General features: G+C 41.3%; 1 protein-coding gene across 2 annotated transcripts in view; it reads left to right on the top strand.

Annotated features, from left to right (window-relative positions):
- Positions 1-27,466, top strand: part of COL24A1 (collagen type XXIV alpha 1 chain) — a 301,453-nt gene that overhangs the window by 252,980 nt on the left and 21,007 nt on the right. For both annotated transcript variants that reach the window (XM_019501556.1, XM_019501555.1), the window contains 16 exons: positions 1,526-1,579; positions 2,194-2,301; positions 3,163-3,216; positions 4,786-4,839; positions 5,419-5,475; positions 7,793-7,846; positions 9,037-9,090; positions 9,196-9,249; positions 12,607-12,660; positions 17,072-17,179; positions 19,122-19,229; positions 20,614-20,721; positions 20,813-20,866; positions 21,237-21,299; positions 23,596-23,649; positions 26,807-26,842. In XM_019501556.1, the coding sequence (XP_019357101.1) occupies positions 1,526-1,579; positions 2,194-2,301; positions 3,163-3,216; positions 4,786-4,839; positions 5,419-5,475; positions 7,793-7,846; positions 9,037-9,090; positions 9,196-9,249; positions 12,607-12,660; positions 17,072-17,179; positions 19,122-19,229; positions 20,614-20,721; positions 20,813-20,866; positions 21,237-21,299; positions 23,596-23,649; positions 26,807-26,842 (1,074 nt within the window). The remainder of the gene's footprint in view (positions 1-1,525; positions 1,580-2,193; positions 2,302-3,162; positions 3,217-4,785; positions 4,840-5,418; positions 5,476-7,792; positions 7,847-9,036; positions 9,091-9,195; positions 9,250-12,606; positions 12,661-17,071; positions 17,180-19,121; positions 19,230-20,613; positions 20,722-20,812; positions 20,867-21,236; positions 21,300-23,595; positions 23,650-26,806; positions 26,843-27,466) is intronic.

The following is a 27,466-nucleotide window of genomic DNA, read 5'->3' as shown; positions in this document are numbered from 1 at the left end:
TTTCTGAATCAAAAGTGAATGTCTGTTCATTTGCTTATTGGTTCAATCTTTGCAACTTAAACTAACCTGCAAAGATTGAATCAATTCAGCCTCAGGCTTTTTGATTGGCTGTACTCAGCATACCTGTCTGGAGAATGTGGTTTAGCTGAAGATTCTTCATTTGCTCATCTCCATCTTTCAAAGGCCATCACAATACACTGTTTCCTTCCCTGTATGCACTTCCTAAAATTCTCTTAGTGTTTGGAGCAGTGATTCCCAAAGGGTGTGCCATGAGAGTGGGAACAGTGTGCCATGAAAAATTATAGTTTTCTTTTTTCCTTTTTGTGTGTTAAGCTGGGGGGCACAGCATGTGTTCAGGGCCGACCACAAAGTAGAGCATGGTGAGGCCACATTTGCAGAGTGCAACAGTGGCAATTTGCAAATGTCTCATCCTGGCACAGCTCCTCAGTGGCTGGAAGCTGCATGCATATCACAGCTGGGGGCTGAGAGAAGCAGCAGTGGCACCAGGACTGGACACCTGCAAAATGCCCCCGCCAGCCTGCATTCTTGGTTGTGCATGCCCATGCACACACTCTTTCCTGAATGTAACAGTGATATGTGCTGCCAATTTTAATACAGAAAATAAGTGTGCCTCTGGTATGTTTTGGAAACTGTTTTAGAGTGTGGATGTTAATTTGGCTTCATTATAGGAATGAGAACAAGACATAAAATTCAGACTAATAGATTAACACCCTCAAACCTCAAAACAACAGTTTCATTTTGGAGTCGCGTCTAAACAAAAAAGACGGAAGTGAAAGATGGCTTTAATTTACATTGGTCCTGGATATTCATGACCATTTTTTCATCTCGTCTAAAAGAAGAAACCTAACCTTCTCTCCCCACAGGCAGTCAGCTTTAATCGTTGGGCTTTCTAGCTAAAGTGAAATGACAAACTGCTGAGTGAGATCCTGGCACCTCATGCTTTTGTGAGATAGTGTTTTGAAGTTATCTGAATAGCTGAGAGCGGAGCATAGGTCTAAGGTTCAGGTTCTCCCTTGTTGGCCCCCAGTCAGGATTGCTAGCTGATTGGCAGCAAGGTGTTGTGGATAATGTTGCCTGGCATCTAGTCCTACAGTGAGATCTGTATGAAGATGACTGTTCTCACTAGGGCTTCTTTTAACTATGGACCCTTATGTTCCCAATTTTGTTTTCCCCTGCCTCAGTATTGTACTTCACTAGTGAGATGATTTGAAGGAATGATTTGAAAGAATTTTATTCCTGCCATAACATTTTCTTTCCAGACAAGTATTTTGCTGTTTCAGCACTTTTTCACTGGTTTGGTAAAAGCGGGTACTTATTTACTTCATTGTTCTCTGACATGATATACCCTGTTAGAATTTGGTCACAGACAAGGTTAATGATATTTTTCCACCCACATTTCTAAGACATAAAAGCCGCACTTAGAATGTCCAATTTGAAGTAAAGTGTAGACATATTTTGGAGTCCTGTTTGAACATCTGTTTCTCCCTCCATGACAAATATGCAGGGTCCAGAAGGTACTCCAGGAAATCCAGGTCAAAGAGGTCGTCCAGGGAAAAAGGTAATGTCTTTTTCATCTTTCCTGTTTTCCTTCCTTCCTTTTTGTCTGTGATGTGAATTAGTATTAAAAAAAGAATTTTTTAAAATCACTTGGTGATGATGGATCCTAGGTCACAGAAAGTTTTTGCTGCCTTACTCTTAGCTTCATGCTACAGACTCAAACATGTTAAGACTTAGCATAAAACAAGCACTCTGCATCTCATCTCTCACTTTGCCCTAAAACTAGACAAAGTTTTTTTGTCACAAGCCCCAGTTATTATTATTGTAATAGATAGGAGCCTGAACCATTATACCCGGCCTCTTAAAGTACTGGGGAAATTTACATCAGGATCTGGATGTGAATTTTGCAGTTCAGGCTAATGAGTTGTACTATAAAAATATAAAGCTTTGGTTAAAACAAAAGAAATATCTAGAAAACTGTGGTGAATTATCAGTATAATCATCTTCATTCTAGTTGCATTGTTTTTAAAAAGTACTGTTAAAGGATAAAAATATTTGAAAAAATATATATTCTTTTTGAATAATAGTAAATCCCAGTCGTTTGTTAAATATAAACTGGTATTTGAACTATTTCTTTCTCTCTACTGATTTCTTTTAATAAAATAACTCCTGCAGGGGGAGAAGGGCCAGCTAGGACCCTCAGGAGAGACTGGACTCCCAGGAGATCCTGGCCAACCTGGAGAAATTGGTCCTAAAGGTGCAAGAGGAACTAGAGGTCCATTGGTTAGTGCAGTACATGTTTATTTTAAGAAGTAATATTTCCAGTGTAGAGGCATAGCATCTCTCATATAAGGGAATAGACAGATCTCTGTTTAGTGTATGAAAGAGAATTCGTTTGGTGAGGTTGCTGGAACAGACTGGCAGTTCTCACTGATTGTCTAACTGTCTAATTCTGCTCTGCCTATTGTCATCACACAGAGTTACCCTAAATCCTGGCCTAACCTATGCACTGAATGTGTTAATGAAGGATATTTATAACTGACCACCTTAAACTTGTTAGACCACAAATCAAACTTTCTCTGTACAAAGAGGAAACTATGTCTAACAACCCACAAATCTGAGCATCCTAGTGCCAAATCCTGTTCTACACCCTGATGAAAGTCTTGGAAATACATGGTAATGCCACTGAAGTAAAGTGTATCTGCACACAGGAGGAGTGAACTAAACAAATACATTGCTAGCGGCCAACATTTTGAAATATGGTCACCTAAACTAAAGAGTCTAAATCCCCATTTAGGCTCCTGGTTTTCAAACATGATGAGCACTTGCAGCTTACATTAACTGCTGCATGGATTTGAGGTCTTCAGCACTTTTAAAATTAGATACTCTCCTTTAAGTGCCTAAATATGGATTTGGGAACCTCATATCAGGCACCCAGGTTGGAACATGTTTGACTGTATGTTTCTGTAGTAAACAGAAGAACAGCATCATGTAACTAATAGAGGTAAAGAGGGTTCATTTTCAAAGTCTGGTGTTTTAAACAATAAAGGTTCCTTTTAAAAATATACACATTTTTTAAAAAGCATTTGTTGTCACAATATCTTAAAAGAGTGTATTTATTCCTCTACTGCTGTTTATTAACAGGGACATTTAGGAGTAATGGGACCTGAAGGAGAGCCAGGAATTCCAGGTTATGAGGTGAGCTTATTACTGAATTCATAAACAGACATGGATCTAGCTAGATACACATGTGTACATCTATAATATGAATACTTTCACTGTATTTCCAATAATCTCATATTTAGCTGGAAAGCTAATGTATTAAGAATAAATAAATTTCTAACTAGGTGACATAAAAACTAAATTTTAATTCAAGTGCTCCAAAAGCTTAATCTTGATGGCATGATAATGAATGAAGTGTCATATGCAATCATTTCCCTTGCATTGAGGCCCAATCTGGAATTCTTTGCTCATGCCAAGAATTCCATTGCACTCAAGATAACTGCACCACTAAGAAAGTGCTATTTACCTGAATAATGATTATAAAGAACAGTTTCCAAGAACTAATTTAATATCTGCTGATTAGATGGTCACTTGCCCATTCAGTAACAAAGCTTGCAACTTTCTGATTTAATGAGGTTAGTAAACAGTCACAGGTCATTTGTGGCTCATGTCAAAAAATAATTATTGGATTCTAAAGTAGTGCAATGTATGAAAAATACAGGTGGATCCTGCTGTCCCCTATTGACACATCACATCTTTTTTTCAAATATTAACTGCAAACTAATGTACCAAATCTGCACTGGAAACCACATGAGATGCTTTTGCCTACAAAGAGCCCTATGGAAGACCTTGGACCTCTGAAGGGGGAGGTCTCTTTGTACACAAAAGCAGACCAGGGCCAAAACTTATGGCTAGGGACAGACATGAAACATAAACCAGTTTAAGTGATCAGAAACTGGTTTAAACCTGTAACAGAACAGATGTTCAGTGCACATAAAATGGCTGAAACCGGTTTGAGATAAACCTGGTTGAATGTAGTATCAGACTTAACTGATTTGGCTCAAACCAGTTTATGTAATGTCTGTCCCAGACCCCTTGCTGGTTTAAGATAAACCAGACTCCCCTAGCATCCCGTCATCCTCTTTGGGTTGGGTGGGGCTCTCTGTTCCACAGCAGAGCTGGCCCCTCCCCTCTGCTCACTGGCTGCTGCTCCGGCACAGACTGCAGGCTGCTTCCCCTCACCACTCCCTGTTAAACAGGAATTTCCCCCTCCTCTCTGCCTTGCTGAGGAGGTGTCTGTATATTAGCTAGCAGACCACATGCTGGCTATGGTCCCGGCAGAATCAATAGGTAACTGGTAACATCCCTCAATTGTTTTCTTAATGGGGTGAGTTAGGGGGTGATAAACACTGTTATCAGTTCCCTTCTGGTGCTAATCAGAGCATCCTGCAGGGGTCTGGCCATGCCCCCCCATCCTCACACAGCTCAGTGCTATGGAAGGGATGGGAGGGCTCTGGCACCCCCCCACCACTTCTAGCCTGAGCCACTGCAGGCATGTGCCTGCATGTCTGGGATGTCTCTCCAGTTACAAACCAGTTCAGCCTAGTCAGGTTAGACTAACCTGCAAAGATTTAATTAATTTAGGCTCAGGCTTCTTGAATGTCTGTCCCTAACCTATATGTCAAAGTAGTGGCTATGGAGCAAAACATAATACATAGGTAATATATGAAATCCTGTAATTAGTTGTTTCTTTTTATTTTTTAGGGTCACAAGGGTCTACCAGGACCACCTGGCCCTCCAGGCCCCAAAGGAGAAAAGGTATGGAGATGGGTTCTAGATCCTTACAATCCTAATGACTGTAAATTGTGGAAGTGTTACTGCCCATTCACATATTATCAGTGCCTTTTTCAAAGCAATATTTCACAGCCTTTCTATTTCCATCACCATCAAAAGGTTTTGTGTTGAAATGTGACACCCTTTGTTAAAATATGAGAACAAGTATAAACCTGGGATGAAGCTATGAATTATTCTAATGAAATGCTTCAGGTTTTAAATCAGTAGTTCTCCATTCTGCAAACACCTTTTGTAGTACCAAGCAGCACTATTGACTTTAATGCCTTTAGGAAGCATGTAATTTTTCAGCCCAAATGTGAGTGTTTTCGAAAGTGTGGTATGAGTAAAAGTACTGGGTTGTCATAAAAACTGCAGCCTTAATCTTAGCAATTACTACCACCAATTGCAGTCAATTGCTGTATTGTCTATAAATGCATATGTATGTGCAATGTGTAAAATATTTATTTTCCTTCATATTCAAGATAAATTCAGACTGTATTAAAATATTTATACTTAATGAAGAAAAAATCATTATTAAAGTTTTAACAATTATTTCCCTTCTAGGGTTACCCAGGTGAAGACAACACAGTACTGGGACTACCTGGGCCCATAGGTGAACCAGTAGGTCTTTCTTTTTCAAGAAAGTTATATTAGTGTTTCAAGACAAGAGAAGTAGACAAATAAATGGTCTAAAATTGCCTCAGCAGTCTGGGGTCACTTCCTTGCAGAAAAATGTAGAACCTGGTGTCATTAAAAATAATCCTGAAAGTAAAATCTGCTCTTAAAAGTAACTGTGTACACAACTCTTCACTCAGCAGCTCAACACACAGTGTTAAATTAAGCTAAATTCTGTGTTTAGACTAGAACATCATTTGACCTCCTTTGTTTATTCCAAACTGTATCTGCTTGCTTTACTACCCCCTAACAGCTGTGAACGGGTGAGTTCTGTAACTGTTGATTTATTAAAATAGTGTGTGCACTATCAGCAACCATTTACAACAATTAGGAACATATCCAAATAATTAAAATCCTCCCAAACCCTTGTTAAATGAGGCCCTGGAAGACATTACACTCAAGACATGATTCACCAGTTAATCACATCTTAAGTAGTAACCCATACACACATTCTTGTAATTAATTGTATGATAAAACAGCCACAAAGTCATTACACAAAATATGTGCAGTAACTTTGGCCAGTTATCATCACACTTAAGGACTTGTTGCTGCTCCCAGCCTTGGGAGCACACCAGAGCCTCAAGTCTTAGGTGCGCTCCCAAGGTTGGGAATGCCAGTCAGCTGATCAGTGCTCCCAACCACAGAAACACACAGGAGCCAAGGGCTCCAGTGCTGTCCTGTGGCTCACCTTATGCTGGTAATAGGGCGTGATTGGGATCTGATCTGCATGTGTGGCATGGCAGGAAACATGACTGTTGGGATCATGGATCAGATAGATCCCAGCATGCCTTTAACTGAATGTCTGCCAGGGGTGTGTTTCACATTCAGGGGCTGATTCCACCATCAGTTACACAACTTTATGCAAACTAATTGTGCTTGTCCTCTGCCATTATTTACACCTCTGACAAGCCAAAGAGCATGACTTGAAGGCAGCAATGTTTCAAGATGTAAAAGAAACCAAAGCATGGATCGTCAGATGGAACTTAGTTAACAATGCTTATGATGATGCATAAGCCAGGAAATAACCCAACCCATGGCTGTGCTGTCTCTGTAGAACTAACAAACTAAAAACTCTGTAAGCAGAGGCACTCCATCCCATCTGGAATTCCAGTTAGGAGCCGGGTGTGGCTTCTTCATAAGGTTCAAAATTAAGTGGAAATGCAAGGAAAAGGGAGACTCAGCTGAGGGGAATGTCACAGTCCCCTGTATGCCTTACAAGTGAGCTCCCCAGAATCTTTCTGCAGAAAGATCATATGCCAGGAAGCATTTGGGGCAGGGCCTCAGATAACAGTGATGGGCATGGAATAGGGGTGGTTTGTATGAGCCAACAAGGAATAGGGGTGGTTCATGAACTAATGATCCCCTAATAAATTTTTGAGGACAGCTATCTTTGCTTTCTTTATGTGCTAGTATTTCAGCTTCACGGAAAAGGCTGGTTCTTTTTAAGGCTGGGTGCCTTCTGGGAGGTGCTGACCATCCTTGCCTCCAGTGGGTATGATTTTCCACCCATTGATTTAATGGAAGCAAGATTTAGTCCATTGGCTGCAATGAAAGTTAAAGGCACTTAACCCTACAGAGGAAGAACGCAGTACCTGGGAGTTTAGACTTTCCCCTGAAGTGGAATCAGCAGATGATGATGCAGGTGATGCAGCTACTGTGACTGGTGGCTTAGGTAGAGGCTCTCCTGTTGCCTCCCCTCCGTTGAGGTCTCATACACAAGGCTTTGCTCTAAACTTAAGGATTTCCTCTCCTAGGCAATATATCCAAACATTCTGTATCAATCCAGTTCCAAATGTACTTAGATACCCCTTGTCATTTCAGAAGAGAACCTCATGTTTTTTATTTATCCTTTCCACGTTAATGAGGAAAACTGTACCTTTCTCTAATCTTCTGCATTTTAAATAAAGCAAATGACATTGCAGATTTCATTCTGATCTCACTTAGATGGGCATGTATCTGGATTAATTCAGTAGAATTAATTGACTTCAGTAGAATTATTTCAGATTTAAATCCACATGAGCTTTGCCGGTTTTCTTCAGCAAACTTTTTTTGTCCTACTGTAATACAATTTTAATTTGAAAAAGTCCATTGTTAGTCTATGGATTTAAAGTTGCTGTCTAATTTGACACTGCGTATTTGGAATCCTCAATTCTGTATGGTTAGTCTATTTGTTTTGAAGGGAAGCCCCAAATTTTATTTGTCACACCACTGCAGCAGTATTTCAAGTCAGTTATTACACCACATTCTTTGGTTGTGTCTCTAGGGTCCTAGTGGTGAACATGGAGATAGAGGAGAACCTGGTGATGAGGGCTACAAGGTAAATATCTCTTGCTTTGATTTTATTTGAATGTGGCTTTTTATACATCTGGTTAGTATAATGCACCAAAAGAAAACTGCCATTCTCACTAATGCATACACAAACCAAAGGCACCATATTTAAGTGGCTGATGCCTCATTTTTATCAACTAGTTCCTATTGGAAATTCATATTGTTTGAACTAGTAATTTTGTCATCATTAGCAAGCACCAGCAGTTTGTAAATCTCATCCTAACACTTATGTTTGCTGTATGCAATCTTCCAAATACACAAATAAACTATAATCTCCCAGTGATGAATCTTCCTTATAATTACTAATGTTATTGTCTCATTAAGCAGCAGCAATTCAAAAAGATACAGCTCCTGACCCCTGCCTAAATTACACAGGTAGTACAGATCACCCACAATAATACATAAATTAGTGAACTAGAGATGATACACTGTCCAAAACAGTGCATAAATGCTTAACAATATGTAACTCCCTCTTGTGGTGAGTTTTGAGTAGGAATTCTAATGAAGAAAAGCCCACTAAATGTGTGATTCAATAAGGTAAGTCAGTGAGACGATGTGGCACATCCCAGGAATGATCTTTAGAAGGAAGCATTTCACTCACCAGAGATTGATGCTGTTAGGCCCCCTGTACATGTTACAGATTTCATTTAATTTAGACAGGCTATACATGCAAATTAACTGTTGCACCATAAAACGGTCCAATCAGCTTGTAAGTCATTGCTGGAAAATGTGTAATAACTTTATAGCTGGTTGCTCTGCACCTTTAATTTGCATGTATAGCAGGATCTGCCCCTGTGGCTGGGACCTTGTCAGCTGACCAGGCTCCCATCTGCTGGGGGGCACTATGCATAGCTAAGGCTGGGAGTCCTGCAGCTGAGGGAACTCTCAACCTCAGCAGCACCTGGCAGGTGTGGACTCTGGGTCCCAGTACCTGTGGTATGCTGCTATAATCTCCCAGCCCCAGGTGTGCATGGAGCTAGAATTGGCTCCCCCTGCACCAGCAATAAGGCATGATGGGATCTAATGCTTGATCCCACAATCTCACCTTCGCCATGCACATTTGACGTGGTAGGAGGTGTGATTGTGTGGATTGTGCATTGGATTCCATCTGCTTTTACCTGCATGTGTAGAGGGGCCCATAGTCACCTCTTAGTAACATGTTACTTTCCCTGTACATAGGGTCATGTGGGTCTTCCCGGACTAAGAGGAGCTATTGGACAACAAGGGCCTCCAGTAAGTGTTTTGAACAGTGAGATGCATTTATTTTATTTATCTGTTTGCTACTGAAAAATAATTTGTCTCCATCCTGAATTAATTGGTATCTTTCTTTTTTCAAAGGGTGAACCAGGTGAACTGGGAGAACAAGGACCAAAAGGAGAGAGAGGTTCAGAAGTAGGTAGACAGGAGTTTATTGAAATCCTTTTGTGCTTGCAGCTGTAACATAACCATGACTGATCTTAAAAAGCAAGAAAGTGAAGAATCATAAGGCATTCTTTAAAAACAAAGTAGGATTCTTAATTACTGCACTGAAAGATAACTGTGCTATTTGTCTTTTTCTTTAGTTCTATTCTAACGTGAAATCTGAAACTCCCAGCCACTTACTGGCATTCTCTAGGTCTTGTTAAAGTCTTTATGAACAAAAGCATAGTAGACCTAAATCTATACAGAGATAGATATGACAGGACTAGACCTAAATCTATACAGAGATAGATATGACAGGACTTCCATGATTTTGGCATGATCCTAGTCAAATTTGGTACAGTTCTTCTCTTCATATCTCTTTTGAGAAGGCACTTTTTTGCTGGACTCTATTTTTTGAAAGATATTTTAAATTTCAAAATAAGCCAAGTTCAAGCTGCCACACGTTTTGGAAGTTGGTTGCATTTTGGCCCAATTACTTGTTGAAAGTCTCCTTTGGCCATATTTTATTATATGAATATTTCCAAATATACTGGAAATTGTTAATAGACATTCACCAAAGACACTGGAGTGCCTTTGAGGCACTAGTTTCAGATAGCAGCTATGCAAAGGTGCAATGTCCTTGTGAACAAAGCATTCTGAAGCTGCTTAACTATGTTATTGCTGTCAGGGAAGCCGGAAGAGTACTTTGGGCGAGCTGCTTGCACACTTTTCCTATCTCTTTCAGCTCACAAGGATCAACTACAATCTGGCTCCTACATGACATACATGTATGGAATTAGCACTGATATAACAGTGTCTAATAATGTCATATTGTATTTTTCTTGTAAAAGAAATACTATTTTGTAATATTGGGACTGTTTTTCCAGTAAGTAGATTTATAGGGAAAAGATGTGATAAATTGCTTGCACGCAGTTCAAAGCACAGCACAAATTGTTAGAGCTTTATACCATTAAATGGGTATTGAGGCTAAAGATATTGGTTTCCTTTCATACATGAAGGAAAAAATATCATGAAATATATGGAAAATTTCCAGTATTTTGAAATGATCAAAGGTAGCAAACATGCTTTTGATGGAGAAGTGGTTTTGCCACGAAGTGGATAAAACTTTTAAGAATCTCTTCCTCTTTTTGGTAATATTTGAATAATGCTTGTTTAGATTCTTTAATGGAAATCCACTTGACAAACTAGCCCTGGACAAATACCCAGGTTTATAGAGCACCAATTTCTAAATAATCACATTATATGCATTCAAAATTAGGTGTACTGGGTTGAGGCCTGGAAATATGGAATTTGGTACAAAATAATCATGATAGAAAAGATCTGTCAAGGGTCAGATATAAATCTTTTCCTTCATAAAAAATTCTTTGTTCTGATTCTATGTTGAAAGTTGCCAAAGGTATTTCATGTTCTGCCATAAGCTTTTTATTGACTTTTAAAATGTAAGAATAATAACAACAGTGATGATTGCTAAGAACTATTCTTGCTGCAACTTAAATAGGATAAATGGGTTGAACATACTTTAGTTTAAGTGCCTCTACCCCCATTTTAAGTGTGGGGATGCTGATACACAAGACACAGTAGTTCTTTAATTAGAGCGGCTTTTGGAGACGCTCTAATTAAAGCGCCACCCCCTCACCCTAGAGCACATGTAAAAGTGCCATTAGTGTTTTGTCCCACTAATCAATGGGGGACAATCAACATAACAGTAAAAGTAGCCAGTGTGAAAAGTGAATGCATCATTTAAAATCATTACACCAGTGCCAGTGTGAAATCTTTTCTATGAGCTCAGGCATATTGATTTTGACAGCACTATAGGACAAAAGTAGTTATAGCATGGCCCACTCTCAGAAGGAGATTTCCATTACACGAGTCAAAAATGGTCCTGGATTAAAATCTGTGTCTGCCAAAATGGAAGTAATACCAGTCTGAAACAAAATTTTCGGGCCTAAAGTTTTATGCAAGAGCAAAACTATTGACACAATCCCAGCTTCATTGGGGTGAATTGTTGCTGCTATAATAAAATTTACTGGGCAGTCACAATTTTAAATTTTGCTATTTTAATTTTATAATCTGGTACTTTTATACTTTAATTTTAAAACTCTGAACTGTTAATGAAAGCAATATAAGGTATTCAGTGTACAGATTTCACTTTTAATTGGTGGAAGTTTTGTACTAACTATAACTTTAGTTTAAAAAGTTATTAAACAATGGGACAGTATATTGCTATTTTTATGGTGCTTGCATTGATTGAATAGTGTATTTTTTATTTATTTTTGTCTTCAGTTTACATACATTTTATTAGGCTAAATGTAGTACAGTATGGTAATTCACTAGCATTTGCTTTCAGGAAGTGTGTTAAAAATAATTTAAACCAGAAAACTTCAAAAGGTCTTTTCTACTCAATCTACCCTATAATGCTGTGCACTGTTACTTTATATGCAGAGGTGATTGTATATTTGGATGTTTGAAGTGATCCTTGGATATACCATCATCAATAATTGCTTTTAAAGTTCATCATATACTGGGGGAACTTTTCCTTTGGATGAAAAGAACTATGGGCACAGTTTTCAAAATTGCATCATGCCTTTTCAAACTTAGTGGCATTAAGTCTTCTATGTCACTTAGGCATTTTTGAAAATGTAATTCCTAACATTAACATTCAGATAGCTAAGTCAGTGTCTTTATATACATTAAGTAATACATACACACATGCATACATACATACATATATCAATATAGATATATATCAATATATAGATATAAATCTATATCTATATATGTGTGTGTATATGTATGTGCATATTACTCAATGGATATATACTGTATTAGATTTAACTTAATAAAATGTATGTAAGCTGAAGAAGTTTATTTCACTGTCTGTATTGTGTTTGTAGCTCAGATAAAAGGAATGTTCCCCACAGCAACAACCTTGTTTTATAACATTGTATCTTTATAATATAGATGTTTCAGCATATATGCAGTATGATCACATTTCTTATCATCCACTCATTTTATTTTTAAATGATAATGAAGGTGCTATAGAAAAAAGTATTTCATTATGGTGATATTAGGTAAGGTGAGAAAATTAGCCAGAGTTACTTTGCATTGCTGAAATGATCTAAAATCTTACACAACATTTAAGAAAAATACATAGTAGTATACAGTTACATCATGTAATTCTTATGTGGGTCCCTGAAAATGGAAGCGATTAATATGCTTCTAGGGCCTGGTCCAGATTTGGACAATGAAAACTCTCCCTAAAGAAAAACAAATTGAGGTTCCTTTTATGTGACCACATTTGTCATTCATAATTGTTGAAATCTCCAGGGTCCTACCGGAAAAAAAGGAATGTCTGGTCAAGCTGGGAAAACTGGAATTCCAGTTAAGTATCAATATTTCACCTTCTGCCATCTGTTTGTAAACTGGAGAAATGTATCTCATGTTGTAAACAAAAATCAAACGTGTTCAATGTCTGTGGTAGCACAGGACTGTTTCTTACATATACCAGTGCTACTTTTCCTTGCTCTGGCAGTATAAAGGACACTCAAAGCCAACATATAAGTAATTTATGCCCCCTTTAAGTTCCCCTACACTGACCAATAAGTGTAATGAGGCTTTCACGTAAGTGATAATCAGTTTAATAATCTGTAATAAAATAAAAAAGGGATTTAAATGATATCTAACGGCATTATTTCAACATAGTGGAATGAGGTACAATTACTAACTCTATAGCCTGAAGCTTCCTTCCGTTTTTAAAGTTATAATAATATCAGTTATCTGTGAAGTTTACATATCCCGACCCAGTTATTACCAAGTTAAATTGCACTGTGCATTCCCACTAGCCACTCTTACTGGCTCCTATATGTTCTTGTTTGAATGGCTACTACCTTCAGAAGTCTCCATAGCCGTCAGGGACAGATACAGCTGCCCATGCTCCTGAACTGCATCCCACTGTGTCACATACCTGACCTGAGATATTAAACATTCTTTTAAAAATGTATTATTCATTTTAGAGAAACTAATTCATCCCCTTTTCTCAAAGGACAAGCAACAGAGAGAAGCAGGAGATGTTCTGTAAACGTAACTTAGGACTTACTGGGTGCATCTACACATGCATTTGATTTGAGATCAGTTTACTTGTGAGTAAATTACTCACAAGTAAATGCTCCCTGGCAGGTGTCTACACATGTAGGGACATGGGACCAAATTTACTGCTCCTAGCAGCAAACGGCTTCTGCTTCCTGTGGCTCCGCAATGGGCCCCTACCCCCACCAGGGGGGAGCTCAAGGCTTCAGCTGCAGCTGCCAGCAGCAGCAGCCATCTTGAAAAGCCAGCCCCGCTCTCTGCTTCCTGGCCAGCAACTTCCCTGGCCAGGAGCAGCATGTACAGTGCAGGGGCAGCACATGGCAGCTCTCTCATTGCCACCTCTGCACCCCTGTGCCATGGCTGCTCCAGCCCTGCCCCTGGCATTGATGCCCAGTGCCCTAGGCTCCTGCTGGCCACCTCACCAGCCCTGATGCCTGCTGCACCAACTTCTGGCTGGCCCATGGCCATCTGGGCCCTACTGGCTCCCACACATGCAGTGAATGCCTGCTCATCTAATCCAGATGGCTTGGATTGGACCCACATCCCCATCACCTGCCCACCCCATGGTGACTGCCCCAACTACAGCTGGAGGGGCTTTCACGCCATTGTGCTCCAGGCCATCATTGACCACTGCGGCACCTTCACAAACGTGAGTTCCAGCTGGGCAGGCAGTGCCCACGACACCTGCATGTTTAGCAACTCCGCCCTGCCAGGCCTGGTGCAGAGCAGGCACTTTGCACCAGAGGTGCCAGACCAGCAGCTGGGTGCCATGGTGGTCCTGCCCCTCCTCACTGGGGACCCCACCTACCCACTCCTGTCCTGCCCGTGTGGCCCTACACCAGTCACCTGGACCTCCACCAGGCCCATTTTAACTGACCCATTCCCTGGTGGAGTGCACCTTCAGCCGCCTCAAGGGATGCTGGCACACTCTCACCGCCCATATCAAGTTTGCTGAGGACAACAACCCCTGGGTCATTGTCATGGCCTGTGGGCTGCATAACATCCATGAGGCCCAGGGAGAGCTGATTCATGACACCTGGGAGAGGAAGCATGGCGAGTGAAGGACACCTGGCAGCGGGAGCACCAGCTGTGGTAGCACTGACAGTGGCACCACACCCCCTGCTGAGGCCCTGGGTGAGCTGCACACCCACCAGCAGGGGCCAGAGCATAGGTGCAAGAGATGCTGGCCAACCACCTCTGCCTGCACTCTCTCGTAGCATGCTGTAGTCCACCTGGGCAGCTACCCACAGACCCTTGCCCCACCACCTTCCCTCAGCACCACACTCACTGCAGACACATCTAAGGTTTTATTCCCCTCACATCCAACAGACCCCTTCTCCCCTCTCCCTTGCCAGCACCAGAGCCCCTCCATCACTCACTCCACCCACCAGTAAAATACCCTCGTCCCTGTGCAAACTATTTACAAGTGAAATTCTGTGTTTGTGTGTGTGCCCTCCTGGAGTGGATGGCCATGGGGTTGGGGCATCTAGGAGCAGAGCCCAGGGACAGGTGGCCAGCCCTCCAGCCCCTGGCAATTCCCCCATGGGTACACACACCACAGTGAGCCCAGCAGGTGGAGAGGCAACAGTGGAACAAAAGTGGAACAGGGGCAAAAGTGAAAGGGTGTCCTCCAGCAACATGTCACCACAGATGCCAGGCTGGGGCAGGGGCTCAGGTAGACTGCCCGTGCTGCTGTACACATCATGGCTGGGTCCCGAGGTGCAAGAATCTCTATCAACTGCCTCATAAAGGGCATCGTCTTGTGGGCGCTCCCCAACTGACAGTTGTGGTTGGAGATGGAAACCCACTGTGCTCGTCTTGACCTTTATGTGGCACTGCTGCACCGACCAATTTTGCCCATGCTCCCACATCTGGCCTGACAGCCCCTCATAGACATGGGTGTTGGAGCCCCCACCCTGCATGAACTGCTGCTGCACCTCCACCTTGCCCCACAGTGCCATGAGGTCACCAGTCTCCTGTGACCAGTTGGGGCCTCGGGTGGCAGGGTGTGGCGTCCGTGATGGCGAGGTCATTGGGGCTCCTGCATGGCTTTCCCTGTGCTGCCGGGCTTGGCCAGCTGCCTGCAGCACCCAATGCAGGGGTATGGTGAGGGACTGGCACCTGCGCAGCGAATCAATGCCCCATAGCACCTGCAGGCTCCAGGCAGGATGCTAGGGATAGGCTGCAGGCAGATGGAGCTGGACACAGTGGCCAGGAGCTGCATAACAGCTGGGCCTGGATGCTGACAGGCCTGACAGCACCCTGCAGGCCTGGATGGTGCAGGCCTGGCAGCTGCGCGGCACTGCATCCTGCCTAGGGGCACACAAGGGCCTGGTGTGGTCTCAGGCTGCCTTCTTGTGCCCCAGGACTCTGAGTGCCTGCATGCTTTTAAGAGCCTGAGGCTGGGGCAGGCATAGACCTGGCCCAGACCTGGGGCAGGGGACTGTCCCAGCACTGGAGCCCTAGAGCTAGCCTCAGTGTGGCCGCTGTGTAGTGGGGCTGACTGGGAGCAAATTTGCTCACAGTTGGTGCTTACATGTATACTATTGCACAGAAGCTACTTGCGAGTAAATATGCTACTTGCATTCGCGAGTAGCAAATTTACTCGCAAGTAGCATCATTTACTGCATGCTAAACGTGCACGTAGAGACGTGTACGCTTACTGCACAATAAACTACACTACTGTGCAGTAAAGCATCTTGTGTAGATGTGCCCACAATGTATAAATTATTTCTGGGTCCATTAATGCATAAAAACACTAACACATGCTCTAAATAACTTTTACTAGCTCCACATTTCTCATTACCACAGAAGTTTGCCTTCCTTGTAGAATCAGGCAACAACTGGTGCACTCTAGGCAGGGTGGAGGACATACCCTTCAAAGGACTCGCAATGTTCTGTGCCAGTCATAAGAGTTCAGTAATATCCTCTGGAAGGCTGAACAGATATACATTGCAGACCAGAGAGAATATGAGGAAAGGTAGGTGGAAGGAAGGAAAAGCAAAGAAGAGAGGATGGTGGGAGCACTTCAAAGAACATTTGGGTTCACTTAAAGTGACACGTTTCTTCTATTACTAAATATGATAAAAAAATTATATGGAAGATAGTTTATATTTTTATAGGAGCATTGCTGACTACATATTTTTAGATGAAGCAGAGGGATTATAGTTGGAAAGAATATTTTGTATTTCTGGTGCGTGCATTCACTTGGAAAGTGAATATGAATATATGAATTCTATATGAATATAGAATTATATGAATTCTAAGCATCATTAGCCAACCTCTTACAGTTTAAAAGTAGGTCATCTTGTAAACATGAAGTCAAAGGTGTTTGGGTAGCTTTCTGGGAAAGCTTAGCCTCAGATTAGCCAGAAAAGTGCATTCTTACAAGAAGGCCTTGAGTGGTTTTGAGCATATTCCTGCTTGAATTAAATAATTTCCCAATTGTACAGTAGCTCCAGAACTTTTTAAGACATGGCCTCTGACTTGTGGATCCTTGATTTTTGAGACATTTTGTAAAGCCACAATTCCAGTTGAAATCAGTAGGTGCTCCATATCTCAGTGCAGGCATCCAACTTGAGAACCCATTTTTTAAAAGGTTGGTGGAAGTGGTATATTGGGGCATACTGTTGTTGAAATCCTGTTTCTAGGACAATGAATATGAATAGGTTCCTTAGTTTCATATTGTATTTGAATTTGTTCCAAGGGAAAACCAGGCTCACCTGGGCAGAAAGGTGCAACTGGATACCCTGGAATAGAGGGCATTCCTGGAAATCCTGGGAAGCCTGGCCTACAGGGGAAACCTGGCCTTCAGGTGAGTGCTATATACCACATCTTGCTTTGTATCTTTACAGCAGGAACAGTGTGGAGTTTCAAGATTTCTTTCAAGTAGTTGTTATTGTAGTTCTTTGGAGTTGAACATAGAGAGTGTACCATCTTAGACAGCTTTTCTTTTTTGGTTTAGCCTTTTCAGTCAAAATTCAACATTCATCCAGTATTTATAAATGTTACATATGAACAATAATACAACTGACATCATTCGTAAACACTTAAGAAATAATCTTAAGAAGAGCTAGTTGCATCACATCATAAAAAAGACCAGAACTTTTACTATAAAAGCATATCAGTGCAGCAGGCTGCAAACCAGAAGGACGTATGTAAAAGCTATGGAACCATGTTTAATATGAAAGGTCACTGGGACACCTTCTTTGTTAATATAAACAATGAATGGAGCTACCTAAGAGACGAGCTATGTATTATGCATTTGGCACTAATGGCATGGACAAGCGTTTCCTGGGGGTGGAGGAAGGGGGAACTGCTGCTCCTGAGCAGGAGCTGTTATGCTGCAACACTTACGTAGTCATGAACCTGTAGGAATACAAACATAGTGAAACTGCTTCATCTTTACCTCTGCTTCATCCAGGGTCACAGCAAGGGGGGGTTAACTCAAGAGGCTCATGCGCACATAACAATTAGAGTGCAACAGCTGCTGCACACTCCCGAGCAGAAGCTTCACTTTCAAAGCCGTGTGTCCATGTCCCCAGTGACATCACAGTATATGCTAGCTGTGGATGAGGATGTATTTCCATTCACATTTATGTACATGTTCTTTTGGCTTAGCTTCATATACACAGGGACTTGTTTTTTATATTTAAAATGGTTCCCCTTGTTTCCAGTCTGAAGTAATGAGATATTTTCGTAACAAAGGTCCCAGTCTTCCTTCATGTGGTAAACTTATTCTTTATACATCCCTTGAGAACATACACAATAATGCTATTACTGTGAGCATGTCTGGTATTTATAAATAGGCATGTAGAATTTTGAATGGTTCTGAAAGACACCATGAAAAAAGTACTGTCATTTTGTTTTATTTTGTGGCGCTCTTTCTCCTTGACAAATGAGTCTTCCAGGGTTCAAAAGTCCTTTCAGCACAGCTGCAAGGAGTGAAGCTGACATCTTGTTTTCATCAGGATGAACTCATTATAAACTTAGGTTCTTCTGAGTTCTTAGAGCTAATTAAAAAGAAAACAACATTATCTTTGCAACGATTGTACATTTGTCATCCCCAAATAAGCCCAAGTAGTCATTCACTATGATTAGCACTGATTAAGCCCCTTATCCTGCATATTTTAGACTGTAGTCAGGAAAAAAATAAGTTTGGATCAGACTCCCCTAAGTCTGGGATGTGGGAATAGTTTCAAATAGATGGGTCAAAATCTTAAGTAAACAATTGTGTTTGAACCCTATCATCCTTGGAGAGTAAAAGCAGCCACTGATATTCTGGTAAAACAGTTTCCAAATACATTTATATAAACAATGATATGGATAATGATTCTTTATTTAATTTATACTACACCAACATCCAAACTGAGGTCCCCATCCTGCTGCAGACCTCACACATGGACTCCTTCTACTATTAGGAAGTGCCATTGACTTGCTTGTGTTTCATGTTGTGCCTTACTGGGGCTTTGGTAAGTGATTCTCAGAGTAACTATCAGGAGATTCAATCTCATCACAAAATGCTTTAGTTGCAAGAACAAATTTATTTCTAAAATTATATCAGTCTGTTATAAATCTAGATGTGGTTTAGCTGAGCATTTGCAAATTTGCTTATACAAATTTACACACAGTTGTAAATAGCAGTGGCTGAACCCATTAAAATGATTGCCTATGTTTTAATAAAGCAAAAATCACATACAACAAGAACTGTGTCATTAGCCTATCTGATTATACTTGCTTACTGCTTGCTTACAAAGGGTAACGCTGGAAGCCCAGGAGTTCCAGGACTGGCGGGGTACCCTGGAACCCAGGGACCAAAGGGATTTCCAGGCTTGCCAGGTGCTACTGGAGCACCAGGACTGAAGGTACCATGAATATGTTTGTCAAATACATTACTGATGTTTCTTAATCTTCAGGCCACTCAGGCATAGGACACCAATGTGCATTCTAATAAGGCTGGTATTACAAAATGTAAGATGCTGCTTGTTTTGAGACTTTCCTTATTGCTTACATTTCACAAAAACAGTGAAAATTGGTTTGGAGGCACTGGTTCCCATGCACAAGCGTGCTGCTTCCCAATCCAAAATGCATCTACTTTAAGCTATTATTAATACAGGTTTTAGGGCCACATCCTTTAGATTGATCTCAGGCAAACTACACATAGCAGACTTGTGGGTTATACTGAGGTACAGTCTTAACGATTTAGACCTTTAAGCTATCCATTAATGCCTCATGGCAGTACTTTCAAACACAGTGTCCAGTCTTGAAAGGTAGCATGCATTTCTATTCAGTGGGCAACTGGGTACCAACTTTGAGGGGACACAGAAATAGTGGCCACTAGCATTGCTGCTGCCCAAGGTACAAAAAGCTGCTTGTTAACACCTCTACCCAGATCCCTTAGTAAAACTTAGGTCTTGTTTATCTAAGCACTGAACATATATATGGGATTAAACAGACCCTACCCAGAAAGTCTGCACTCTAAAAAGACAAGAAAAAGACAAAGAAGGGAGGGGAAGGGTGTACAGCGTATTCTCAAAGGTGTGCTTTTGCTGTCGTATAAGATTTGCATTTAAGTCAAAAGGAGAACATCTACACAGGAACTTAACTGCACAGTAAACTAACTTGCTGTGACATAAAGCATCATAGTCTACATGTGCAATGCTATTAGATGACAGCAAATTAATTTTTGCCACAGTAAGGTAGTGCCTAAGCACACATGTAAATGCTGACCTGGGTGTGCATTGCACCTCATCAGCCCAAGCAGCAGGGAACCAGACCCCTGCTTGCTGCCTAGCCGCAGGGCTGTGCACACTGGGGCACTCTCATGCCTTAGCCAGCCCCTCCACTGCCCAATGCTGCCTCTTGGAGCCCGGGCTTACCCCTTGAGCCTGCTGCCAGCCCAGGGCTGCTCCACCCCAGCTAAAACTGCTGTGATCACAGCACAGCATCTGCACATGCAGCCTGAACTGCAGCAGTTTGGGCATCTACGCGTGCCATTAAGGTACTGTGATAAACTCTGGAGTTTATCATGGCATATGTAGATACACCCAGGAATAATTACCTGGAAATATTCCTAAAGAAAATGCAGTGGTGAAATACAGTGTAATTGTTTGTTTGAAAGAAGTAATGAAAAGTGTATTGCAGCTGTTGCTGTTGATATATAAATACTAATCTACTTTCAATAGGGAAACTATTGTAAAATACTATATTCTACTGCAGTGATAATAAAAGGTGTCTCCCTTTCTATAGGGTGAGAAAGGGCTTCAAGGTCATCCAGGGAAACAAGGTAAAAGAGGCCTTCCAGGGGCACCAGGTGACCAAGGCCCACCTGGAGATTCTGGGCTGAAAGGGCAGGCTGTAAGTATCCACTCTACATGGTGCAAAGCAAGTTTTCTAATAGTTTGGTTGGCAACGTGGAATAATAACCAGCATGTCTGCTAATTTACAGGGGGAACATGGAAAACAAGGTTTGATGGGGCTTCAAGGATTCCCAGGTCCAAAAGTATGTATTCAACTTTTTCGTTTTTGATTTTAAGGAATATGCAAAACAAGATCACTAAGCCAAGGACAGCTGTAGCAATAATTTGTTTAAAAATGTCCCAAGACCAACTGGAAAGCTTGAATTCGAATGTTGTGTGGCAGTTCCAAGAGAGTTCAAAGTAGAATTCTGAACCGGCTTGTTTAATATTTTCACTTTGATTACTGTCTGCAAATGTCTGGCTTCCCCTTTCCAGACTGTTCTTGCAAAAAATAATTACTTACAGTAGATTTAGTTGAGATAAATTAAAAGGTAGCAACCTATCAAATATTCATACTTAATTTCATCGTTTTTAATAACATTACATTTTTATAACATTTCATTTTATGTTTAGGGTCCTTCAGGAGACATTGGTTTGACTGGGATTCTGGGTCCTAAAGGTCCTATTGGCCAAATTGTAAGTGTTATATTTCAGTCCATGAAATTGTTTTCCACAGTGCCATGTAAGTGGCTTGCCCTCAGTCAGTAGTCTCTTCATTGAAATTGAATGAGACAGATAAATCCCTTTTTAATCCTTAGCAAACTGGAAATGTAGTTTAATAACCCACTCTGAGTGTGAGTCTTCACTAAGAGCACTTCACCTGTATAGGAATACTGATAATATACACCGGATAGGGGTATAGCTATACCAGCAAAACTGTGCTCTTGATCAGCAGAGTAAAATCACCCTCAAAGAGCAAAGCTATAATGAAGAAAGCATAGTTCTAATGAATTAACTGCACTGAGTCAATTGGGCTTCTTCTGGTAGTCTGTGAGTGCTTTTTGTAGCCATGATGGTCCCCGAAATATGTGAAAGGCAAGGATTTCAACAGGTGATATCTTTTATTGGGTCAACTGCATGTTTGGAATACATTAGAGGCCTTGGCATAAATGCGTCTGTCTCATACACATCTTCCATTATATAATGATTGGTGCAAACTCTGGGTAGCCTTGTATAGAAACAGGCTCGCAAGGTCAGATTCCGTGTTTTTGCTGATTTAAACAGGGAAATACTTGATCAAATGTTTGACTATAGGAAGACAAAGTAACTGAAACTGTTACCATAAGGAATAATACTCATTGTCGAGAGTCAAAACCTAACTGCAAACCTCTGAAAGCCCCTCCTACTTAGAGTTGTTAAATGTTTATCATAAATTCTTCACATAGCTGTGGGGGATGGTCTTCATGATATACCCCTTTCATTAACATATACCAAATAAAGGTGTAGATAAATGCATTTCATTAATGATTGTATAGCTATGATTATAAACCTTGCGAGGATGGCAGAGGGGAATAGTGGACCTGAATTGTTGGGGGAACTGAGCAACTAACTGAGTTCAGTGCCTGGGGTTCAGCCTACACCCATCCTCCCCAACATGAGTATGTTTTTACATTTCCATTGCCTGATCTAAATGCTAATTAAACTTGTGCTTAGTTTTCCAAGGAAGTGATTCTCTTGAGTAGACACAGATATGCTCTCTCCTCTGTTCTGGGGCCCCATCTGACAAAGTAAGCTCCCTTTTGTCCCAGTTAAGGTAGCTTCCCTTCAGGATAGGCTTTGACCAGGTCTCAAATGCAGTTTGTTCTTCTTTCTGAAGGAGAATGCACTGTATTTGAAAGCTAAACTAAATGAGCTAAACGAAATGAGCTAATTTTATATGACCTGTGAACACTTTTCATATGTTTCTCATGTTCCTCTGCCATGTTAAAGGGAGGTGCTGACTCTAGGAACTGAAAGATGGCCAGTTCACAAATCTACAAATCTCACTGTAAAAAGCTATACTCTTCCCTGCCAATAGTGTTGTCATACACACCATGACTTCTAGGGAAGTCTGGCTGGCTGGCTTCAGAGAGAATCAGCCCAAGTAATTTATTTTTGATAGCTTTCTCTCTCTGGCTGTCTCTGTACAAGACAACAATGGTTCTGAGCTGTTTGCACAAAAAGAGAAATAAATAGCAGAGTAGAATATTTCTCTGAGCAGCATTTATTGGTGATCTGGAATGACTACTTGTGGGTAATAATGTAGCTGGTGGTAGTTCAAAACAAAGAATATGTGGTGGTTGGGTAAACAAAAGTCTTCAAAACCCATTGCTTTTAGTACTCCAGACTTCCCAAACAGAGCTCTCTAGGCTCTCCAGATGCAAATAAGTACTAATTATTGAAATACTTATTGTATTAATTACCTAATATCCAGAAAACCAACACTGGCAGACATGCATGATATCCAGGGTATGTCTACACTACATCACCAGTTCTCCAAGTAAGCCTTGTTTTCCACTGTGCCCTGGCCATCCACATACCAAACCCAGAAGTGATGCATTTTCTATCCTGAGGGTCAACTCCACTGCTGCTCTTGAGCTCTCTGTCTCTGCTATGTTTGAAACCAGTTGAGGGGACATCCCCATAGTGGTCTCACTGTCCCACATCCATGGTTAGCACATGAAAGTGGAAGCATCTGGGCAAGGTATGCTTGAGAACAGTGCTCTCCATTAATAGGATGTGATGTATATATATTTTTTGTTACCGCTGTGTGTGTTGTTGAGAAGCTAAAACCCTATAATTATTCACCAAGACATAGTGTGACATTGAAACTGATATAATTAATTTAAAGACTGAACAATCTTACCTTACCCTATCAAGACATTGCGTTTCATGGCCATGTCTTCATTTTGAAATATGATAAGGTGGTAAATGTCTGTTTGTTTCCTTACAGGGATCCATGGGGCCCACTGGTCAAGAAGGTATAATTGGCCCAGCAGGCAGGCTGGTATGTTTAAGTCCTAAGGTTCCCTTTTCTTTTCCATTATTTGTTATGTGCCTTTGTTTGATCTGTGTATTTAAATATGGCTTACGACATTTTTTTCAATGTAAACAGAAACTAGCAAGACCTTTTTCATACTGCACCGTATCTGCAAACTATCTTATGTGATCCAAATATAAGCAAAACAAACGAAGAGATAAAGCAGAATCACTTGAACGAATGGCCGCTCTTTTTGTTCATACAACGCACACAGGAATATACTCAGCAAGTTAAGGTGTGAAGATGAGATACATACTTTAAAGTGTATTAAAGTGGCTTTACTTTGGTACAGTGAAGATTAAGCTATGGCAGTTGAAGGCTGTTTTGCTGCTGAATAAGAGAATCCATGTGTGGATGTTTTTAAAGTTATGCACACTGACTTTACACCTTTGATTTGCCTCACCTCTCCTGTGTGCATCCTTGCAGACAAACCTAGAGGGTGAAATTCTGGGCAGCTGCTCTAAGGATAAAAACAGACATCACCAAACAAAGCATATCACCTGTGGCAGGACACATCCTACCGCAGTTAATCTGCTTTACTGGGTGAAACACACGTTGCCTGTTGTCTCACCTTAGGCCCTTGTTCCAGTGAGACAGAGACAACATATTCCCTTTACCTGGGGACTCCCCACACCAGAAATTCCCTGGATGCTGCACCATACCACACCTCCTGCTGGGACCTGCGTAGACCCATGCCTCTGCATGAAGCATGGGTCAGTGTAAGAACATGCATGGGTCCTGGCACAGGGCACCAGGATGGATTTCTGTAAGGAGGGAACCCTGACTTTCTCCACTTAAAGAGAGATGCTCTAAGAGTCCCAGGATTCATCTCTCTAGCAAAAAAAGCCAGACACATGTTCCTGGGGCTTGAGGGCCTGATTCTGCATGAGAATTCCTAGGAGTGTGCAGAATTGGGTCCCTCAAGGCCCTGGTGCATCTGCCCATGACAGCCGGAGAGTACTCGCACTCTTCTGCTATGGAGCGAATAGTAGGGCTGTGCAAAGCTTCGGTTCCTGTTTTGATTCGGCAGACTCAGCCCAATTTGGTGGCGGAATCTCCAAATCCAAATAGAATCAGAGAACACTTGAATCTCTCCGAATCAATTCAGAGAAATTCGGAAAGATTTTGCAATTTGGACATAGAGACAGCTTTAAATGTTTTTTCTACATACCTGTAGGTAGCAGGGGCTTGTGAATGCTGCAATACTGGGGCACATGGAGCATCTCACAGAAGCACCGGGGGGGGGCACCCCAGCGCACTCAGCAGCAGGCCCAGGAGTGGACCAGAAACACTTCCGGTCCACTTCTGGGTCCACCAGGGAATGCACCAGGGCCCCCCCCCCGCACCCCCCAGCTCAGCGACTGGTGCCTCCTGGATCTGGGTGGGGCACCCAGGGTCCCCCTGTGGCCAAACACTGAGCTGGAGGGGCGTGGGGGGCCCCCCAGCTTGCTCCCTGGCAGACCCAGAAGTGGACCAGAAGTACTCCCATTCCATTTCCAAGTTTGCCATCCAGCCCATGGAGAGCCCCCCCACCACACACACTCCTGTGGGATGCTCCGTGCGCCCCAGCATCGCAGTGTTTACAAGCTGTGCCTGCTACTTCAAGGTATGTAGAAAAAACATGTAAAGCTGTGTCTACGTCCAAACCGCTGATTCTCTGAATCAGCATCGAATCTTTAGACTTGGATTTGGCCAAATGGAATCAGGGACAGTGATCCAAATCAACTAACTGAATCACTGTCCCTGATTCAGGCTGAATTCAAATTAAATAGGAACTGCTTCACACACCCCTGGTAAATAGAGGTCAGCTGCAATAAAGCAGCACTGTTTTATACTACATTTGTCACAGCCACTAATGTGGCACGACAAAGAGTAGAGGCATCTATTTGTTCACCATTTGTGCTGTCCTGAAAATGTTTATGCATCAGGCTACGTCTGTTTTTATCCTGACAGATGCAGTAGAGAATGTACAGTCCACAGTAAAGAAGCACTATACTTATAAGCCACCTTTTTTTCCTTATGATCCTGGGCTGCCTGAGCACTGGATAGGCCTGTTAAGCTCAGGTAACCCTAGAGACTTGTCTCACTGGAGACAGCCTCCTGGTCCTCAGCATTATACCTGTCACTCTGATCCTATCTCCATCTCTAGCACATTTTCTATTCCAGGGCTTGCAATGTGGTCTTTCAAGATAGACTTGTCTGGGAGAACCCTCCCTACCGGATAAGGGGCTTTAGGGCCTCTTTATGCTACTTCAGCCCATTTATATGCTGTAAAGGAGCTGGAGAAAGAAGAAGAATGTCTGAGAAGCTAGATTAAGGAGCAGCAAAATAGTGTAACTATACAGCAGTAAATAGTTAATATGTATTTTACATGCATGTGACTAGAACAAAGAGTAAGAGGAGAAAAGAAAAACTGCTGTACAGTTAGAATATTCTTTTTCATATTGTGGAAAGTATCACGCCATAAGTGTAGTTTCATTTCTTTCCATCTTTCTTCAAAGGAAGGATGATGACTCTTGCTCTAGAATTTCTTTTCACACTTGTGTACCACTATGAAGATTATTAATGAATTTCAGACTGAACCAGATAGCATATTATAGCAAATTATAGCTGAGAGCTCGTTTTCAGCCCTGGTGGCAAGTAAGAAGCAAGATGCAAAATTCTTTGCTCACTAGGTTAATTGCTAGAAGATTATCATCTCTAGAGACATAGTACAGATGCAGAATTAGTCAAGAGCATAAAATAGGCAGAAAGAGATGGATAATTTGCGTACTAATGTACAATTATTTCCCATATCTTGAGCTAGAACAATAAAAGTGGATATGGAAAAACCTACAATATGTGATAGGTGGATTTTCTTACCAGCAGATAATACAAAGTGCAGTCCATAACATGGATTAAGCATGATATGGAAGGGAGGTAAACAAGTAGCTGAAGATGAGAGAGAGACCCAAATATAATTTCTTAACTAATTATGAAACAAAATTATTGCCCTAGTGCTGCATTTGAGTCAGTTGATATGAATGGGACTACTCAAGTGAATAAAGTAATACAGATATGTATTTACAGATTGAGGAGCAAAAATACTGTCTCTGTACTGTATTAATAGTTCCTCTTTTTTCAGGGACCTAGGGGTGAAAAGGGCACAAGGGGTGAAATTGTAAGTAGAAACATTTTTTGTACTTTAATTTATGAGTTGTGTCTTACCACAAGAGTAATAGAAGGAGTGGTCTGATCTACCATAGTTTCCTAACTAGATTGGAGCAAGAAAATCAGGACAATAAGTCAAAATCTTGAAATTTGAGAAAAAAGGTTTGGATCAATAAAAACATTATGTTTGGGTAATTTCAGAATGTATTGTTTTGCTTTTTATTTGATTTTATTTATGGAATGCAAATGAAAATTTTAAAAAACTGTTTTAAGCTGAAAAATAAGGAACTTTTCATTTTGAAAATGTCCAGGTGGGAATGCTGTGGCAGTTTTGAAACTTTTTTTTCCCCAAATTTTTTTTAAAACTTGAAATTGGTTGAAAACAACCCTTTCACATGGGAATGGAATTATGATGAATTGTCACTTTTTTGGTTTGAAAATTATTTCAGTAAAAATTTCTGACTGGCTTGACTGATAGAGTCCATGATTGCTGCCTGTCATCTCTTACAGCAGCTGTTCCATGTTCTCACTCTGTGCTTGAGCATACTGCCCATTGATACATCCCCTTTTTCCTCTGGCCATATAGTAATATATTTTAAAATATAAATGAATATATTTGAAATCTGTGCCAGTT

Source organism: Gavialis gangeticus, unplaced genomic scaffold (assembly GCF_001723915.1).
Source record: "Gavialis gangeticus isolate Ggan-Ray unplaced genomic scaffold, GavGan_comp1, whole genome shotgun sequence".
Classification (NCBI taxonomy): domain Eukaryota; kingdom Metazoa; phylum Chordata; order Crocodylia; family Gavialidae; genus Gavialis; species Gavialis gangeticus.
Note: the sequence above shows the minus strand (reverse complement) of the source record. Positions and strands in the feature narration are given on the sequence as shown.